Source organism: Lepisma saccharinum, chromosome 8 (genome assembly GCF_977018435.1).
Source record: "Lepisma saccharinum chromosome 8, izLepSacc3.1, whole genome shotgun sequence".
In the NCBI taxonomy this organism is placed as follows: domain Eukaryota; kingdom Metazoa; phylum Arthropoda; class Insecta; order Zygentoma; family Lepismatidae; genus Lepisma; species Lepisma saccharinum.
Window position 1 is genome coordinate 83408186 of NC_139236.1, and position 21785 is coordinate 83429970.

At 36.1% G+C, this 21785-nt stretch overlaps 1 protein-coding gene across 1 annotated transcript in view; it reads right to left on the reverse strand.

The window, feature by feature from the left end:
• The window catches only part of LOC145991870 (uncharacterized), a 169722-nt gene that overhangs the window by 133253 nt on the left and 14684 nt on the right, over positions 1-21785 (reverse strand). The window contains exons 6-15 of the mRNA XM_083127906.1: positions 18892-18939; positions 17682-17729; positions 13411-13461; positions 10797-10826; positions 9540-9581; positions 9098-9139; positions 7901-7942; positions 5011-5052; positions 3283-3324; positions 2832-2879 (exon numbers count right to left, since the gene is read on the reverse strand). Of these exons, the coding sequence (XP_082984032.1) occupies positions 2832-2879; positions 3283-3324; positions 5011-5052; positions 7901-7942; positions 9098-9139; positions 9540-9581; positions 10797-10826; positions 13411-13461; positions 17682-17729; positions 18892-18939 (435 nt within the window). The remainder of the gene's footprint in view (positions 1-2831; positions 2880-3282; positions 3325-5010; positions 5053-7900; positions 7943-9097; positions 9140-9539; positions 9582-10796; positions 10827-13410; positions 13462-17681; positions 17730-18891; positions 18940-21785) is intronic.

Here is a 21785-nt window from a genome sequence, read left to right on the forward strand (position 1 = left end):
ATTTTTAAACTAGTGTCATGGCAACACTGGCAAAATAGGTACACAGCATTTCAAGCACTTCATAACAATCAAAATGTTCCTTTGTCGTCAACATTGTTTGAGCAGACAGCAGTTTTCTGTTTAAATTAGCTCGCATCGCAAGTTGTATTGTTTTGTGGGGTTCTGTTATTTGAAGAGCAGTGAATAAGCATGGCCAAGAAGGGTACATGTAGTTTGGATATGGATCTGCAACAAGAATTTAAATTCCTGCATCTTGACACAAACTCAAAAGACAAATTTTGTGTTGTGTGTCAGATATGAGGATTGGATTTTTTTTTAAAAAACATCCAGTAGCAACAGTGAAGTCCTTGTCTTAAGCATACTTCTCCAAGGAACCAGGCTAGCTCAGACTTCCCTCAGATTATCTGTTTCTCCATCTAATTTGAAGTTACGTGATACACAAAATATAAGACATTTGTGATTTCTTTCAAATTCCTTCCGGAGGCCAGACACAACTCTAAAATGTAGAACACGCCCGAAAATAAGAATGCTTCTTATATCCCCTTTATATTATCTTATTTAGCATGGTTTTTCTGTCACTTTTTGCTAATCGCGATGATGAGAATCAGTGATATGATGAAATTGAGGAAGGGGCACTCACAAAGTACACTCCTACCCATGGCGGGATTCGAACCCATGACACCAGACATCGCAGCGTACTGTGCTAACCAGTCTGTCACGGTCGGAATTCTTATAGCCTTCCCACTCCACAAGAATTTTTCCTATCTTTAACTACACACGAAAAAAGAACAATGTAAATAAAACAGGTGCGAGTTAAAACTCTAACAGTCAAAAAACATATGTATGTGAAAATACAATATAAAATTTATTTTTAGGTAGTTGTTATTAATTTTCGTATATTTAAGAGAGAGATTGAAGTAGAGGAACAACTACAATGGAACACTCATGTCTTATCGAGAACTTGCATTTCTCGCCGAACAAGGTTCTGAGTTTGAGTCCCGACCAAAATAGGTTCATTGTATATGTTCATTTATGTGTTTAATGTAATCATAAGTCGTTGTCATGAAAAATTAACCTACAGAGGAATAAAATTGAGGCAATTACTAATAAAAACAATAACAAACCAAATTTGATCTTAAAGCCCTGGCTTTGCACCACACATATTATATCAACACGCTTCATACAATTTGATTGTATCACAATTACATAATAGATGTGCATGAATCATGCAGCCACTTAACTGGATTCCAATTCCCATTTTATTACTAAATTCTAAATTATCATATCACATAGTTTACCTATTCATAATGTGCGCCACTTTGGTGCACCTTGTGGATTGTGTCGTTGGTTGGTTGCTTTATTTAATGTTGATTGATCGATTTCCTTTATTTTACTTCACGTTTGTGCCATTTTTGGCTAATTTGCGAATATGGGGATGAGTGATGATTTGATGAAATTGATGAATGGACACTCACAAACATCCATGCCCAAGCCATGATTCTAACCCGTGACCCCTGGCATCATAGCACGATGTGCTAACCACTCTGCCATGGGAGCCGGCTTTTATTTAATGTTGCATTAATCAACATCAGGTTAATCACGGCAGGGAAAGTGGAGGGAAAATGACAAGGAAGCAGAATGAGGAGCCCTTGGTTCTCGATTAAATGAACTATTTCTACATGCAACTGAGTCGCTGCGTAAAATCGCTAAAAATGTCATTTATTTATTTCGTAAATTTGCTTATTTTATATTGCTTTTCTAGCACTTGCAGCAACTAAGGCGATGAGGATGATTAATGAGTTATGAAATTGATGATCCATGCCTTACACAAAACTAACGGATATCGATTCGTCTTATGATTTGTCAAGTAGTAGTTTTTAACTCAAATCTTTTTCAAGGAGTTCTGGGTTGACAGCATGTGTGTTGCGCGATAATGATTCGATGAAAACCACCACTTCAGTGACCTTTCTTGACAATGCCTCTAATATCAGTAAAGAAAACATTTCCTTACGAGTAGCTGTTGTTAAGAAACCAGTTCCTGAAACTTTTTCTGGAGGTCTCATGGCACCTAGCTGTTTTGTTATGGCTGGGCTTGGGGGTATGATTCACGCTGCTGTCAATGCTCAATCGTTTCCGAGTATCCAGGTCCACCAGGCAAACCTAAGTGACAATTTTGTTATTTGGGTTGCATAGACAACAGGCTTTAAGATGTTACGATATCGTAGGTCACGTGGCAGATAAACTACCTCCTCTGACTGTACATAGGCTTGACTTGGTTGCCTTAGACTATCATTTCTTTCGACCACTGAAGTACTTTCTGAGTGTTCAATGATACAAGAATAGTGATGAAGAGATTACCTTTGTGCATGGTTGGATGCAAGGATAATCAAAAGTCTTCTTCAAAAAGTAGTATGCACCTTACAAAATTTCACCAGATTATGAGTGAAAGTATAATGCAGTCAACAGGGCTACTTTGAAAAATGGGATATTGGAATGGTTTTATTGGAATGCTGACAAAGGTGTTCCACATTGATTCTCATTCATTCTTGTACATAAACTAAATCATGTGAAATATGACACCAAACTGAATTATGTATATCATTTATAGACATTTATTTCAAAATTATGTAGCAATTAACTATTTCTAGAAAACCGTGATCTATATTGATGATCAAATTCTTATATTGAGGTGGATCATAATCAAAATTACTTGCAACTCATAGGAAAAGTTTGATGTTTTTCAAGAGTTTTACCAAGTAAAGATCATTGATAACAGAAAGCAAGATATTGGAGAAATGAATTTACACATTACAATTTAAGAAAATTCTTACCATATACTCCATGCCCTTGACCACCTCCATAAGCAGGATTTCCACCACCTACAAGACAAGAGCGACAAATATGAATATATATATGCAAACAGATGCACTGTGCTCAAGCAAATCAGCTATAAACATAATCCCTTGTCTTAGATCTCTTTCCTTAACCTACTAAAATTTTGAAAACTCCACCTGACACAGGTATCCACACCAACCCCCAATTATTTAGTCAATGTTCAAGCACAGGTATGATCACCATCTTGTCCAGCAAAATGTCTAGGATAATTGATCTATGAGTACATGTCAGTAGTTTTCTTGTAAACCATAAAAGTATTAACTGACACTAGCGACTAAATCTGACCGAATATTCTCTGATACCAAGAAACCATTTCAATATTCAATATTCCTATGCCCCTGTACGTATACGCAGATTTTGAAGAAACATGTACAAAAAATATCTTACCATATGCTCCAAGTCCATTTCCGTAAGCAGTATTTGCACCACCTACAAAAAAAACCAACACACAGCTGGTGAATATATTCAATCTTCAAAAGCTCAAACAAAACATATTACTTAAGTTGTAATTCATTTTCAGGAAAGAGGACAGAATACATTCATTCTAATTTGGAAACTTAGTAAAATTCTAGGCTTAGTTTCAATTATATACAAATTACAATGCTTTTATGAAGTTACCTTTGCAATCATTACTTTTCCTTTAAAGATGGATATTCATCTCCTAACTACTTTTACTTTAAATAAGGATATTCATCTCCTAACTAGTTTTACTTGCTACCTATAATGAGTTTAAGCTTAAGCGTACTGGCAAAGGAGCTAGATTTTCCACTAGAAAAATTTAGTCTGTTGAATTAGACATCAAATTGATACTTGACTAGTAGATTACATTGCTCATGTTACTTAACATTGCAATAGTTTATGCACAGGTGATTGCACAGCATATTTGCAAAAGATGCAAATCAACTGATAATTTTTCTACTTCCTTTAGGACATATCTTCCATATATTTTGTGAACTTGACAGCTCCTGTGTAGCGAAATGCCTTACATCCTGGGTTTTATTCCCAAAATTTTGGTGTTAATAGGACAAAAGTAGCAGGCTCTGGTCTCGAAAGCTAAAAGCAGCAGCAATGGGATTCGATGTGAGGGCCTGGGCCTCAGAAGGCTGTTACACCATTAGGGTTGTATTCTTAGTTTTCTTGTACTTGATCTTGCATTCTATTTTGGGATGGTGAAAAGTTTCCTCAAGTTTTCAAAGTGTGAACATAAAGTGAATCCATGTAAGCGACACTTACATTTAGTTTAAAAAAAAATCTGGTTGAATGTTGGTTCAAATTTGCTACTCCCAGCAATGACCACAAAAATGAGTATCAATAAAGAACATGATCACATTGGTAAAAACAGACAAGATGGAAAGAAGTATTTCAATCTCAGAATATAGTTCAACAACCAGAAGCATGTTCTAGTAAAACTAAATGAACTTCATTTCCTTATTTCCAAAGAAAATTGACACAAATTTTGGGGGGATGAGCATACAAATAAGTAAGTGTTTCTGTGTGTGTATGTTCACAAGCATGCAGAAGCAAAGAATTCCAAAATCATGAGTTCCTTTTTTAAGAAACCTGAGTTTGTTCATACTTATATTTTAGGGAACGAAGTGGAATTTGTTAAATAAAGCAGTAATTTTTCAGGTTCGGCTGATGCATATTAGGAAATAATTCACACGGCATATATTCAAAAGATTTACAAAATAATTACATGGAAATCTAATGCTAGCAATAATTTACAAAACTTTTGACTATCAATTCGATGCAGGATAATAAAATATAAGTATTCAAACAATTGTAATATGTACACACCATTTTTTTCCCAGGTTATGCGGCCCTCCCACCCCATTCAATGTGCATGTAGAATTCATTTTATAAAATATTATTGTGTATATACAGGGTTATTCAAAAAGAATGGAACAAAAGTAAGGTTAATTTATTTTTAAGTGAAAACCTTCCTTTCATCTTTCCCACCAGAATTGTTTTTGTATCTCTTTTCACTTAAAAATAAATTAACCTTACTTTTGTACCATTCTTTTTTAATAACGCTGTATATATGGAAACATATTTAACCAATATCTAATAAAATTCACCATTATTTCCAATTTTATGTTATGAAATAATTATTACCATATCCTCCTCCGCCTCTTCCGTAACCAGCATTTCCACCTCCTGTAATGCAAAATATACAACTAGTCAATACATTTATACAATAATATCCAAACATAGTGGTTGATTGATTGATTTGGTGTTTTAAGTTCACTTTATGCACAGATAGGCTAATAGGGACTGGACCTACAGTTTAAAATGGGATCCAAACCACTATGTCCCTCCACCAGGTATCAAACCCAGGACTCCTTGATTACAAGGCAATGACAGTACCTCTACGCCATCAATGAGGTCCTTCCAAACATGGTGGTTCGGATCCCACTTTAAAGTATAGGTTCATTTCCAATTAGCCTTTCTGTGCATAAAGTGGACTTAGAAAAAGACACACAAAAAAAAACATTCTACAGAGTATCCGAAAAGTCACGCAACCCGGTGTTTACAACCGTATAACGGAATAGAAAAACGGAATGAGAAGAAATGCTTTCTGCCAAGAGAATGTCTGATATATTGGGAAAATTTAGAGAGACAAACATATGTAAGAACATGCATGTTTTAGTAACAAATAAGCAAAGTGTTGCCAAAGGCGGATTTTTTTTTTTTTTTCAAATCGTGTGTATTGATGCACAGAAGTGAGGTAAATTATTGCAACAGTTCACAATACCAACAAACAATTTGGATGGCCATCTACTGAATTTGACAGAAAAAGAAATTTGACGAAGTTTCAAAACCATTGCACAAGGGAATAAATGGGCTGTTCCAAAAATCGATGTTTTCACAATGTTATGAGGGACACTGGCAACACTGTTGCTGTCACATGTCACTAACAGATGTGTTTCACCTCAGGCTATCACACTAAGAACCTGTGTCAATTGTTATGTTTTCTGTGCCTTATGGCATTTTGAAAACACACACAGGACATCAACATAAGTAGACACAATCTGGAATGCCCTTCGAGGCAAACAGCACAGAAAACATAACAATTGATTTCTTCTGTACCCACATTTCAGGGTTGCAAGGTGTATGTAATTTATTGCATATGTTCGAGAATAACCAACTTTCTCCTTTGTCGTTAAAAGTGTCTTTGTGTGACAGCCTGAGGTGAAACACGTCTGTTAGTGACACGTGACAGCAACAGTGTTGCCAGTGTCCTTCGTAATATTGTGAAAACATCGATTTTTGAAACAGCCCATTTATTTCCTTGTGCAATGTTTTTGAAACTTCGTCAAAGTTCTTCTTCTGTCAAATTTAATAGACTGCCATCCAAATTGTTCACTGGTATTGTGAAATGTCATAATAATTTACCTCAGTGAGTTCTGTGCATCAATACACACGATTTGCAAAAAAAAAAAAATTTCCGCCTTTGGCAACACTACTTATTTGTTATTAAAACATGCATGTTCTTACATATGTTTGTCTCTCTAAATTTTCCCAATATACAGGGCATTCTCTTGGCAGAAAGCGTTTCTTCTCATTCAATTTTGCTATTCCGTTATACGGTCGGAAACACCGGGTTGCATGATTTTTCGGACACTCTGTAATATCCAAGCTTCACAAAGAAGGCATTCACTTGATCTTTTTCTACAGGAACAAATCTGCAACAAGTTCAGTTTCTCAAAAAGTGAATAGATGGCTGACCATTACATGAATTGAAAACATACATTAAGTCCAATACACATATCTCAAAAACAAATCAAGAGAAGTGTTACTTTCAAAATTGGAAATTTGACCATGAACTACATAAATAAGTAATTAATTGTTTGTCACCAAATTACTGCACACCAGCCTGTGCATTTTGATAGGGGTGGCATGTGAAGCAGCCCATAGATACTGGTGAATGCTTGTTGTATGCACTTGAACTGCTGGTGTAGTCTGTGCAGTTTCACAGTGTCTGGAATATCCTGGAAATTATGCAAACTGCATAATATTTATTCATAAAACATTGTGGAGAGAAATGAACTAAGTGACTAAATAATCATGACACATGAAATTATGAATATTTTAAGTCAATGATAGAGTTCCACTGGAGTGCTTACATACTAGGGCAAATCAAAAAGTAAGTTACACCCCCCCTGTATAAAACAAACAAGACACATAAGAAAGAAAATAATTATTGGAGAAAAATGCATGAACATTTAACTTTTTTCGACATAGTCACTAAGGTATTCCAAGCACTTTTCGAATCGTGTGACCAGTTTTTTTTATCTCTTGCGTGTAAAAATTCCATCCAATTTCAATTGAGTTGACTTTTGTGCTCATCGGTTAACAATCGTGGCACCCAGTGAGAGCACAGTTTACTATACACCCAACTGCTCATGACTCAGCCTACACACACTATTGTATGATATGTTCAATTCAATTGCAATCTCTTTTAATTTTCACATGGTGGTTGGCACGGATGATTGCATTCACATACTCCGTTTTGTCGATAGTGTTCCAATTGCAGGCAGACTGACACACTGTTCATCGTTCACGTTTGTTTTTTCGAACATCTGGCAATTTCCTGATCATGGGATGTGACATTGCATTCCCACCATACACTTCGACAATTTGGTGATGGATTTCACTCTGATTATGCCTTCGTGTCCACAAAAATCGGACGACTGAGCGCAACTCAATGTTGGACGCCACCTCAATATGACACACCATACAGACAAGGTGACTACTCTCATATAAAAGTATCTGCAGCATGGCTGCTTTGGATATGGGGAGAATACATTCCGGACAGCACTGCCACCAAGTGTGATTATTTTCTCTCTTTTAGTACAGGAACATGGCTCGGGTGCACCTTACTTTTTGATTCGCCCACGTAATACCATTTTGAACTACTTTGAACTGTATGTGTATCAGTGTTGGTATCGGCTTAGCTCTAGTTAAGAGTATTTTGAACAAATACACGGAAACACATCCTCACCATATGCTCCATAAGGATTTCTGTAAGCAGGATTTCCACCACCTGAAATAATAGAGACAACAGTAGAAATCAAGAGTTAATTGAAGAGCAAAATGTCAATATTACTTGTATTATAACCAGTGTGAATTGATTTAAATCATTGATTTAAATCAGTTTAAGTAAATAATTTATAGATTAACGTACATAAGGATTCTGTAGACATCAGAATCACTTTTGGTGAAAGTATGTACATTAATCGCGCAATAATTGAATGGTGTTTATTAAGCTCTAAGAAAGGAAACAAAATATATGTACTGATGGGGTGAAGCTCATAGGAAAGGAAATGTAATATGGTGCTATATACACACTTACATTGCTATTGACTAAAAATCAATAATTTTTGTAGGCAAATTATAACAAATATTTTGTGTAGAATAATGTATAACATACTAATCATGTTAAACTTCAAATATTGTCATTATCATTAAACTGTAAATAAATATGGTAGTTGATATTTTGCAAACTATCATTAAAAAATTGCCAAATTCAGCTACAAAGACTTTTTTAAAATATTTTAAGTTACAATCATATAGTACATCCAGAATGTTTTATTTTCACTGGAAGAAAGTTTCTGAAATTATTATAGTTTCATTAACACATGCAACAAACTTCTCCATAGTAGGTTCATATATACAGTATCAGAAACAGAAAAATGTATATTTACATATATTTTTTATTTGCATTAATCAAACTGTTCAAATATTTTACAGGGCCATTTACCAGAAAAAGCATTTCTATACAAAAAACATATATCTATATGTATGGTGCCAAAAACCATACAAGGAATTTTAACTGTATTTTTAAAATATATATATATATATATATATATATATAGATTTTAATTTAAAAAATTCGATTTAAATAAAAATAAAGCATCAAAATGATTTTTTAATAAAAAATCATGATTTTTATCCATCCTGATTTTAACAGAATGACTCAGAAAGCAGTATGAAAATGTAGATGATTGAATGATCTACTTATGCAGTTGTCATCAACAAATTATATTCAAAGAAACTGTATTTATCATTACTCCTCTTCAAAAAATGTGGATATTGTGGTAATTAAGCTTTGGTAGGTCATCCATTCCCTCCTTATATGTTAATTGAGAATCACCCCATAGGGAAGATTTACTTCCGACACTCATATATAGGTTCTTACCGTATGCTCCATAATTAGGTGGATGAGCAGTGCTTGGGCCACCTGAAATAGAAGAAACACAACAGACCCAACTGTAAAAAATTGTGGCAATAATACAGTATTTACATACAAGAAGGAGTCAGTAGAATTATTTTTGTTATGTTTCCGTGAAGATTATTATTATTAATATTTAAAAAAGGTAAAGTACTCCCCTGTGCTATGCACGACGCCATGAAGGCATATAGGGGGTGTGGGTTTAGGGCCCCACACTTGCTTGATCATGGACAAAGGTGAGTGTGATGTGATTAGCACCATGCCCCTGGCCACCTTTACGCCCTACTCCTCTTCAAAAAAATGTGGATATTGTGGTAATTTAGTAGGTCATCCATTCCATCCTTATATGTTAAATGAGAATCACCCCATAGTGAAGATTTACTTCAGACACTCATATATAGGTTCTTACCATATGCTCCATAATTAGGTGCATAAGCAGTGCTTGGGCCACCTGAAATAGAAAAAACACAACAGACCCAACTGTAAAAAAATGTGGCAATAATACAGTAGTTACATACAAGAGAGAGTCAGTTGAATTATTTTTGTTATGTTTCCGTGAAGATTATTTTTATTATTAAAAAAAGGTAAAGTGCTCCCCTGTGCTATGCAGGATGCCATGAACGCATATAAGGGGTGTGGGCACCACACTTGCTTGATCATGGCCAAAGGTGAGTGTGATATGATTAGCATCAGGCCCCTGGACACCTTTACGCCTTAGAATTTCCTCCAGGTACCCAATTTATACGAGGCTGGGAGGGTGCTGGAGCCACTTGAATAGCTGGAAAACATCCTGGTTCTCACCCGCCAGGGATCGATCCCGGGTCTCTCGCATGGTAGTCAGATGCCCTAATGACTGAGCTCCCGCAGCGAAAATTATTATTATTATAGCAAACATATTCAGTATGAATTATTTCTAGGGTGCGAGATCTCCAAAATTTGACACTGGGATTGGGATAAATATTTCTTGCCCGATCCCAGCTTTGGGAAATGTTTTTCCAACCAGTTGGGAAATTCAAAATGATCGTAATGAAAGTGGTTAATTCTTCATCGTTTCCGCACTGTACATGTCTGACATTTCTTAGGAATGTCCTTTTTTATTCCTGAGAAATGAAATAGTGTGTAGCATTCAAGATATTCACAGTGCTGCTCAAGTTAATAAAAAAGTAGGAGAAATTGAATGGAAATGAAACCTACAAGATTCAGAATGTGAAACTGATGTGCTACCACGGAACCCCTTGGCAGTCAGACAATATGTTGGTCTCATGAGGCATGCTTGTAAAGCTTTGAAATTTGTAACACTTTTCCTCAGAAATGGCTGGCTAGTGATGCTAGCTTCATACCTATAATGTTCCCTAACACTACACAAAGAACTGTCCATACTCAATTTTCCAAGCTGTAGCCTCTTCTTGTTAGTTCAGAAATTGGGAATTTATACCTTCCCGATTTAAAACATTTCCCATCCAAACCAAAAAATTTCTATCCGACACACCTCTAATTATTTCCATGGTCAACAACTGATAAGAGAATAAATATTGCAGTTATGTACTAGTATATTCTGACTGAACTAGCATATGTTTACTCTTTTTTCTTCAGATTAATATACTACTGATAATGGTCAATGTATACCTTTACTTCGTTATCATGAGCATTAGTAAAAATTTCTTACCATATGATCCATAACCATTTCCATAGTTAGCTGTAAGGCAAGAGACAATTATTTGAAATATTGCAATGATTTAATAGATAAGAAAAGTAAAAGTGAATTTGACTTATAAAACGCACTTAACCTGCACTCACTTTTATTTTAATGAAGTGTTATTTTAACAGTACAGTAAAACCTTGTTAATCCGGATTTCGCTTAATTCGGACAGGCAAAAAAACATAATGCAAGGTTTTAAATGTGGCTAGAAGTCAACAAGAAAACTTCCCAAAGCAAAGGCAGTCAACCACTGATGAAATTCTGTTTCCCGCAGACTTTGTACTGTACTGTATAGTGAATTTGGGCCTATGCCCTTTAAATACACCATAATAAACATGTTTTGCTGCTATAAACGGAGTTTTAATGCACTTTCTACTGTTCTTTTAGGTTATTTCAGTTAATCTGGACTTTCGTTAAACTGGTCAACTTATCCCTCCCACCCATTAGTCTGGATTAACTAGATTTTACTGTATTTAAAATATTGGTCTGTGGTGCTCCCTAGCTGACTTTTAATGTGTTACATGACCTGATCACATTCTAATGAGATGATGTAAACGGAAGTTTGAGAGAGACCATGAGTGTTGTGCACAGCTCACTCACAAACCAATTACATTATTATTATTATTTTTATTTAGGTTTGTGCATTATTTAGTCAATAACTCTACACTGTTTCTAGTGAGTTTTTGTACCTACATGTTTTTGACGTATTAATAGAAAATATGAAGAATGTCGAAGCAATTTTATATTATATCAGATTTGTGAAGCACAAATGGAACTGCCCCAGAGTTCTTCAGGGCAGCTTTGAGAAACATGCTCGTTTTGTTAGGACTGAGAGTTGTTTGCTTCAATGATATATTATGCTGTTTGAAAACAAATAAACATTTTGAAACAAAAATGTAATAAAGAAGGGATATAATTAACAGATCACTAGAAGTACAAAAAATAAGTTTTAAAAAATTAAAATGTGGTGAAAATGCCTGAAAAGCATGGGTGAGCACTGTGCTCACCTGTGACCAAAGGCGTGACTCAAGCAAGCGCAACCAATCATTAAACCGATGGGTTAAACAAGTTGTGCAAAATATCCCAATTTCAGACAAATATGAGCCTGGTATTAAGAATGAATACTCATTTCTGAGTGAAAATCACTTTTTATCAGCCATACGAATACATTGCACATCTCTACTTTGAAGCAGTGGTTATGCTGTATCTTGTAATCAAGGGGTCCTGGTTGTGACTTCTGGTGTGACCAGATTGTGAGTTTGGCCCACTTGAACCATTAAAGTGACCATTGGTATTTCATGCCAGTTGTCAAACAACATACTAAAAGCTGATATAAAATTGCAGCATTTACAGTCATGGACACATCTGGGTTGTAACAATTTATTGAAAGTTAATCAAGTTAATCAACCCCCCTTCTTGTCTCTACGAGCCAAAGCAATTCACATATTGGGTGTGAATTCATTATCCTGCCCTTTGTCAGTCATCATGATTGCAAGCAGAAGCTACAAACTTGTATGGTTTCATGTTTGTTGTCAAACACCTTCCAAATCAAAGCTGAGGAATATTTAACTCATGAGTGGCATGATAATCCACATTCCCTCAGACTGTATTGAATTGTTGCTTTAAGTCCACTTTATGCACAGGATGGCTAATCGGGACTGGAACTACAGTTTAAAGTGGGATCCGAACCTCTGTGCGATGTGCCTTTACCAGGTATCGAACCTGGGACCCCTTGATTGCAAGGTAATGATGTTACCACTATGCCATCAGGGAGGCTCCCCTCAGACTGTAGTATCACTGTTTGTAAACCATTCATAGTATTTGGTCTGAATGCTATTTATCCAAAGCCATGATAATTAGTTTTTTTTTGTTTTTTTTACACATATGCATATGAAGGTATGACAACCTTTAATTACATACATCACACATGGTCTCAGAGACCAGGTTTATAAAATATGCCAAATTAATGTTCTAAAACACCAAATCCTCAATTATTACGATTAGATCTTTTCTTTCAACAATTGAGATTCTATAAAACTATAAAAATTGAAATTCTATAAAATTATAAAAAGGTACTCTTATTTAATCAGGCATGGAATGGCATATCAGATTTTCAGTGAAAACTATGTAGTACGTCTATAGCCACGTATGGACTCAGAGAGCAAGTGACTTCAACGAACCCCCCCTAGTGGCTCGAATATCTTACTAACACTGAAAACGAAATTGTGGTGTAAAAGAGGGAGGTTACAAACTCAGCTAGACAGAGGGAGGGTGTTGACAAAACAATAATTGATAAATAATTAGGTTAAAATCACACACCTGGAACGAGATACCGCACGCAACCAACGAAGGGTTAATTGTATTTGTAAATATTAAAAAAAACCATCAAACAAAAATAATGCGTATTCTTGTTGAAAACATAATATATTAATGGTTTATAACTTTTCGACCACAATTTCTTGCTACGTTTTACTTATTACGTAAGATTATCAATATCAGTATTTTAGTCTGTTCAAGGCAGTATCAATGGTGTCTTAGTTAGTATAATTATATTATTGAATTGAGTAAAAAATAGTCTTACGTGTTAAGGGTCTAGCTGGAGCAACAAGTCCCATTCCACCACCTCGATAGCCTATATAGATAATTAGGGGAAAATTTTCATCATAAAATACAATTGAGAGAAGTAATTAATTGAAAAAAGTATATTTCAGAGATAAGGCTAATAGTGCAAATTGGAAGAGAATGTATCCGAGGAATGATTTTTAGTGCACAAGGCTCAAAACAGTAAACTTGGGAAGTTTATCCCAAAAAATTATGTACAGTAGTGTCTCGCTTAGCTGACATAAACAGGCCAGCAAAACTTCGAAAATGTCGAATAATAGGGAGGTGTTAAGAAAAAGCCTATTCAACGTCAAACTAATGTTATAATTTTACACATTAAACTGCACTGCACTGAGTAGCGAATGACAGACACATGAGTCATAGTGTAGGTGTGCGCTCCACGCTGTAGAGTCGGGAGAAACAAAAAATAGACTACGCTCACAACTTGCAGTTCTTGTTGCAGATTGATGATTTTTTTTTTCCCGGTGGTATGTCGGATAATATAGAATGTCGGATAAGCGAAGGTCGGATAAACGAGACACTACTGTATTGCAGTTACTGTTACTTAGCTTCCAAAAGTAATATTACACAAGACCTATATATGGGTATTTGGGTGTCAAAATTTGGAGACAACGAGAGCGCCCCCCCCCCCCCCACCAATCACCCCAACTGAGTATTTATCTTATGTCCTAGAATCTAGGTCTCTTTAAAGTGCCATATTTCACTGAATAATCATCACAGATTTTATGCCAAATTATTTTGCAAAAAATGGGGTGGGACCTTAATGTGAAGTTTTAAAGAAAATTGTGCCGGTATTACTGGTACTTAAAAATTATTTATTAGTAAACTGTCATTCCATTATTAGGATGCACCAAATGCTCATGAGCGAATGTTGAAATTGAACAGTACAAATTGATGCATATTATTACTTTCTGGTCCGAAAAAGTTAACACATTATTTGTTATTGATTTGTGCATTACAGTCGAAATATATTACACTTGAAAAAAATTACTACAGTGTTGTGAATTACGGACTTACAAAATTTAAACTTCTGTGTCCAAATATTCTGAACCTCTATCAGTGGTTTCATTATCTGATGCACTGATACAACATTTATGCGATGAAAGGTTATAAACTAATTTTTGCACTAAAAAGAAGAGGTGTGATGATTATGCGATGGTCACGATTGATTTGGTGTTTTAAGTCCACTTTATGCACAGTAAGGCTAATCGGGACTGGACCTACAGTTTGAAGTGGGATCCGAACCACTATGCACCTCCACCCGGGACCCCTTGAATGGGAGGCCCCCAAAACGATGGTCACGATTATGCAGTGAAATGTTGGAGAGTAATTACAATTATAAGTTTTTTAAATATGTATATGTGAATTCCTGTTACTGAAGAAAAGTACCCCACTCATGATGCAGCTTATGACAAAGGTAAGCAAGGATGAGTAAGTGAACACATCAACAGGAGCAGGTTACTTATCTGGGTTGCTGTCCTCCTCCTCTGGGTCCAACGTCGATCCTCAGTGCTGGGTCAAGCAGATGGTCATAGGTTGCTCCTCTGGATAGGACCCGGGCTTGAGCCCCACTGTTCCTAGTGCCCCTACAGTAGAATTGGTTCTTCTCTGCACTAGCAGCACAGTGAACTACTTATGGGTTCCGTGATCATGTGATTCTCTTCCACTACAGATTGTTGTGGGTAAGGCCAGTAGCAACACAATAAGGCAGTGCTTGAAGTGGAAAATGTTGTCTGGGGGATGTGTGGTCAAGCTTTAGCTGGGGAGGCTCCAATAGCTTAACATGGTGACAATGAGATATCTGGGGGAAAAGGGATGCTTTGTGGAAATTTGCAGACAGGAAAAGCCATTCCCGTCACTTCAAGCACTGCAATAAGGTCATTAAACTGCTCACACAAGTATCGCATCTGTTCTATGTAGTGTAGGTTTTCCCAGTGTAACTTTACATGTATAACTTTAAAATAACACAACAAAGCATGTTCTAGAACACATCCTCCAGTTCTGGATTTATCAAGTTAACACAAAGTAATGAAGTGTCATTACAATCACGTTTGTACATTTGGTAAATTACCACCACACCACTCACCTCTAACACCTCCATATTTGCAGTTCTCACCATTATAACGCTAATAGGGCCAGTACATTTTCCCTAGCCCTCATGGGACAACATATCCTGTACAGTGACCATTTCAGTCACTGTGATATATTTCCAGGCAATGCTAGGATTGTGTTTCATCACCCTCTTAACTTCACAAATATCTTGGTCAAAAATATACATATATATGCTCCACACTTCATGCCCTCCTATTCATAAAAATTAAAATAAAAATAATATGACATGCAAAATTTGCCCCATCTATTACCTCCCCTAACCAACACTTTTGTCAGGGGTCCCACTTTCGAATCCTGGTCTGAGCATGGATGTTCTTCCATCATATCATCACTCATCCTCATCCTTGCAATTAGCCGAAAATGACAGAAAAGCGAAACTAAAAAAAAAAAATCAAATCAACCAACATTTTTGCACACCTGCACCATAAGAAGACCAGCTACTCTTTCAAAGAGAATTACATCCTCATCAGTGATATCTGTGATGACTGACTTAGAGAAAATATCTACCACTCTCATCCCCATCATCTGTAACCTCAGCTCTTTCAATCAGATCCCAGATTGCACAGCCGTCACCAATAACAACAACCATAATTATCAAAAACTTCTGCATAGTTAATTTCACAATAAAAATTATATTGCACTGTTTAGAAGACTGATTTCATCAGTCATCAGATATATGAAGTCATACATTTTTAGAGATTTGTTTAGCAGAAGTTCACATAGCATATATAACTACAGGGTGGCTCAAAAAGTCACTTAACACCCTCGGTACAAGGCCACTGCAGCACGCAACGTGGAAATGGTGATGACCAATGTTGCCAGGCCAACATTGACATTGACGCCATCCGCACAGTTGGTGGCCATCTTGAATTCAACTTCAGAATTTTAAATGGGAAGGGGGTGATATGATATATCAAATCAGGCTAGAAATGCAATGGTGAAGGTTTTTTTTTTATGTATCTTTAACGAGTAAAAAGTTATGACATAAACATTAGCCTTGTCACTGTGAAGGACTTTTAATTCAATGGAAGCGTCACATTGTAAATTGTTCACAACAACCATTCATAATGCACAGCTCTTCGTGGATGTATCCGATTAAAATCATGTGCAATGGCATGCGAACTTCTCTCCCTAGACATCACTTTGATCTTGATGCATTACTGATGCGCTAAACAAATTTTAAGGCATTTTTGTAACACCTCGAATAGGAGCAAATTGGTACAAGAATTCAGTCATAACTTTTTACTGGTTAAAGATAGGTCGAAGAAGCCTTCGCCATTGCATTTCTCGTAAAATTTTAGCCTGATTTGATATATCATATCACACCTTCCCATTTAAAATTCTGAAGTTGAATTCAAGATGACGTACATCAAGATGGCCACCAACCGCGTGGGTGGCGTAAATGTGGTTTCCCCTTGATGTGATAATGATTGATCATCACCATTTCCATGTTGCGCTCTGCACTGGCCTTGTACCGAGGGTGTTAAGTGACTTTTTGAGCCAACCTGTAGATACTTTTGATGGCTGATCCAGTATTGTTTTGAGTAAAATTGGTCAAAGCAGATGAATAATAAATTTTTGTAATGTTGCAGGCTATAGTCTGCTGATATTTTCGATTCTCTAAACAATATTTATGTAGAATAGCTAGATATTTTTGCTGGATATATAGAATTGGAGTAAAATCATTTGAATCACTTCAAGATTGTAGCAAGAACTTGATATTTTCAAACTGCTGTCAAAGTGCTGTCATGTTTACATTTCCGGAGAATAAAGAAAATATTTCACAGCAATTTTAGGACATCCCTTAAGTATTAGTTTGGTAATGTGCACTTTGAACAATAGTACATTGTTGTCGAGGATCAGACTGCCAAATTGGAATGGCAAATCACCAATGCTGTAACCACAATTACTTTTAATTTGAAATGTGCATAGCAGCCAAATTCTTTGAATGACTGCTTTGAAAATCAGAATTTGAATATGATGGACATACGTACAGCGCACAGAATTGGGAGCTTCTTTCCTTGATAGATGTACATATTGTGACAAAGCTTTGGAAAATATACTTGGCACAATTGACGTGAGGAAGAGATATTTTGGAATATTCTACAAGATACACACCTCGAGACAAGGCCAATGATGATGTGTCTGCCAAAGCACCAGGACCTCCTGCAATATAATGTATAAATAGTATTTACATCAGTGTTCGGAAGTAACCAGTTAGTTAAAAACATGTCAATTAATTGTTTGTTAAAATTTATTTACTGTAAAATTTGATATTTTTTAACATTAAGGTTATGTTTAACATAGTTCAAGCACAGTTCCTGTAATTGATTATACCTGTTACAGGAATTATACTTGGTAATTTTGTAAAAAGAAAATGTAACCATTTATACTTAATCAACTTTATCAATACCCCAATAGACCACCACTACAAATAACATGAAACATAATAATGTTTCTTGGAGTAACAAATGTATGTACGAGGGCTATTCTTTTTCAACCTCCGATCGTGCCGCCTGGAGGTCCATGAAGCGCTAGGAAGCAGGGCATCACGCAGCATGATTGGTGTACCCCCTGCTACTACCACCACCACTGCCAAGGCCAATGATTAAGTTGAAGCTGAGTGACAGGCACGTAGAGATGTCTACTACAATTGACTCTCCTGCCAAGTGTTAGGTGCGTATTGTGATACGGTTTCTACAGGCAGAGCGGGACAATGAAGCACAAATTCATCGTCGAATGAGCTGTCTTTGGGCATTCTTGCTTCATGAGAATGCCCGACCGCATGTTGCTGCATCAACCCAAGACCTTCTTCAACAACTCCACTGGAAAGTGTTTGATCACCCTCCCTACATCCCAGACCTCGCGCCGAGTGACTTCCCACCTTTTCCCGGCGATGAAGAAGTGAATGGGAGGATGGTGCTTCCACACCAATGTGGAGCTTCAGCAGACCAGGCTCAACAGACAGGCAACACCTTTCTTTGCAGAGGGTATTGGAAAGCTGGTGCATCTGTACAATAAATGTCTGAATCTTCTTGGTGATTACATTGAAAAGTAGATTATACGTGTACGTAACTTTTGTCAATAAACTCATTACACTATTCACTGTGCTTATGATTTCATGCCCTATCGAAGGTTGAAAAAAATAGCCCTCGTACATTCACTATAACAAAAAGTACAATGTGCAAATTTCTTGCTGCAGCACAATTTTGGGCATTTTAAATATTTTCCATTACATTTTTTTTTACAAAAAAAGTATAAATGTATACATTAATAAAGAGCTTAAGTTTGATCAAAATCATAAGCAAAGAATAATATATGAACTCACCAGCTATTGCCTGTGAACTACCGCCTGCATAAGATCCACCATATCCTCCTGTTGGAGAAAAATTAAACACATTTATGAACTTATTGCTAATAGTAATTCTTGATATCACTACAAATCAATTTGGTTGCCTTAGCGAGAATACTGACAACAAATAAATTTTGAACTCTCGTGCAATACTTGCATGTGTTCATAGATTCTTGCGTTAACTTTAATTTTATTATGATTATGTACTACATGAGAGTCCATTTGTACTCAATACTTGAAAATTGTGTTTGGAAATAATTATTTAAACAAAACTGATATGCTTAAAGACATAAGTATAAGATTCTCTTGATAAAACATTGTATTTGTAGAAATTTCCATCAAGCAGTTCTGTTATTCTGAAAACACTTAATGGCAAGATTCACTTCAGAAATTTAAACAAATAATAGTAAAAGAAGAGAATAAAGCTGATGCCCCTTTCCCATCTATACAACTATTTTTTACTTCAGTTTCTACATCCTTAGCATGGTTATATTTACAATAAACATTGACAATTGTTAATTTCTATCACATTATAATATGCATGCCAGACATGTTGCAGAAGCAGGCCTTAAAAAGGAATTTCATAACATTTGAAGTGTTTCATTAAATTAGACATGCACAGGAGATGTACTACGGAGAATTGTTGGCGAAAAATACAGGCTCGACCAGGACTCAAACCTGGGTCTCTGGCATTCTGTGCCATTGCTCTACCACTGAGCTACCGAGTCGGCCTGGCTTCGCCTGATTTTTCGCTTCCACTGTTTTACCTGTGTGGAATTGTCTCAGCTAGTGCTACTGCAACGAGATCTGTTGCCTTTGAAACACAGTAGACATTAATATTGCCTCTTTCCTCAAAGTGTAGAGATCAGAGACAGTTCAGGACTGGGTTCAAGTCCTGGTCGAGCCTGCATTTTTCGCTAACAGTTCTATGTAGTACATCTCCTGTGTGTGTGCCTCATTTAATGAAGTAACATCTCTATACTGGGAGGAAAGAGGCAAAGTCAACGTCTACTGTGTGTTGTGGTAGCACTAGCAGAGACGATTCCACACAGGTAAAACAGCAGAAGTGAAAAATCAGGCAAAGCCAGCCTGGCTCGGTAGCTCAGTGGTAGAGCAATGGCACGGAATGCTCGAGACCCAGATTCGAGTCCTGGTCGAGCCTGCATTTTTCGCTAACAATTTGAAGTGTTATTTTGTAATTTTTAACATGCATGATCTCCCTTCTAGATAAGTAGAACATTTCTGTCATTTTGGTGGAACCAATCATCATTTACACATCTCGAATATGCAAATGGATGTACAGAGTATATTAGGCTATCAAACAAGGCCGACAGAGCTAGAGTTTTCAAACATTTGCAAATCTTGAAACTTTCACGAAACATCAGTGGCACAGAAACGGGGGAGTACAGTGGTACATTGTACCCCCCCCCCCAATTTTTGAAGGTGGGGGTACTGCACCCCCTAAATCGAATATTCTAGTTGTACCTCTTGTATCCTCCTCTCAGATTATTTGATAGACACAAGACGATACTGTTAAAATAACCTAGTAATTTCTGATTGCTCAATACAAAAAGTGTAAATTGTTTATAAGCATTATTTTCCTTACCATAGGAATTCAATCTATTGTAAACTTATTCTACTACATTGTGCTTGTTACTAGTTAGTTCATTGACCTGTGTCTGGAAATCTTTTTAAGGGGATGGAAATTGTTTAAAATGTGTGTGGAATGATGGAATGAGCTAAAGTTTACTTTCAGAAAATCACGCTGCAGATGAATGCCCCTTCATGTAACAGGGGTACATGTTTTGTAAACAAGTGATCGCGTCGATTCGAAGATATAAACCTGCATCAGAAGAGTATATGACTGACCATCTTTCATTTTGAATTTTTCAATGGAATGTTCCGAAACCAAATACTGCCACAATTTCTGCCTCGTCTTGTTTTCGAGACGCAACACGACAGACGACCAATTTGGGGGGTACAATGTACTCCTGTACCTCACCGATTTTTAACTTTGTCAGAGGGTGTTCGGAAAACTGTACTTAAACCTATATATTAAGAGATTCTTTGAAAATAGAGATGGTACTAAGACAAAAAAAGTCTCAAATTTAGAGACGAGACTGAAATAAATCTCTGCAATATCAAAACGAGACGATACTTGATGTCTGAGATGATCTAGTTTCGAAACTTTGGTATCACATTTGAATATTTTACTTAAAATAAATTTAAACTACTATACCAAGCGTATATCTTGTTCATATTTCAAATAAATCCTTTATGTTTATTGTAATTTCAAAGTTAATCCATTAGTAACAATTGTGAACCTGTGATGCACGGTTTAATCAATTCAGGATAAAATTCTGTATTTCGATGGTTCACAGCATCGAACAAACGTAAAGCAGAAAGGTATGCTTAGAATTGGACATAAATTGCTTAAAATCTAATTTTGGTATGTAATGCAACACAAACACAATACCATTTTAAAAAAATAAATATGCTGACCAAGGCAGTAATTTATTTTATTAAAAACATAAACTAAACTTAATGGTGTCACCATTTTAAGTTAAATTCTAAAGTCAAACTGTAAGAAAATTGCATTAGTCAGTTGAATGCACGAAATATATGAAACTCACTGCAGGTTCGATGATTTGCCAGTTGGCTTTCAAGGACACTTTAATGCTTCTGACTTGATCCATTATGTTGCAAATTTTTCAGAATAAAAACAATGCACTGAGAGTTTATTGAAATGAAAAGCAGGTTTAAACTTCTAAATGATTTCTCTAATCAGTAAGGTAAGGTTCATGACACTGAACCCGCTTTCACATTCAGCTCTGGCTGTACAATGTGGCTGCATTGGTACAATTTAGATT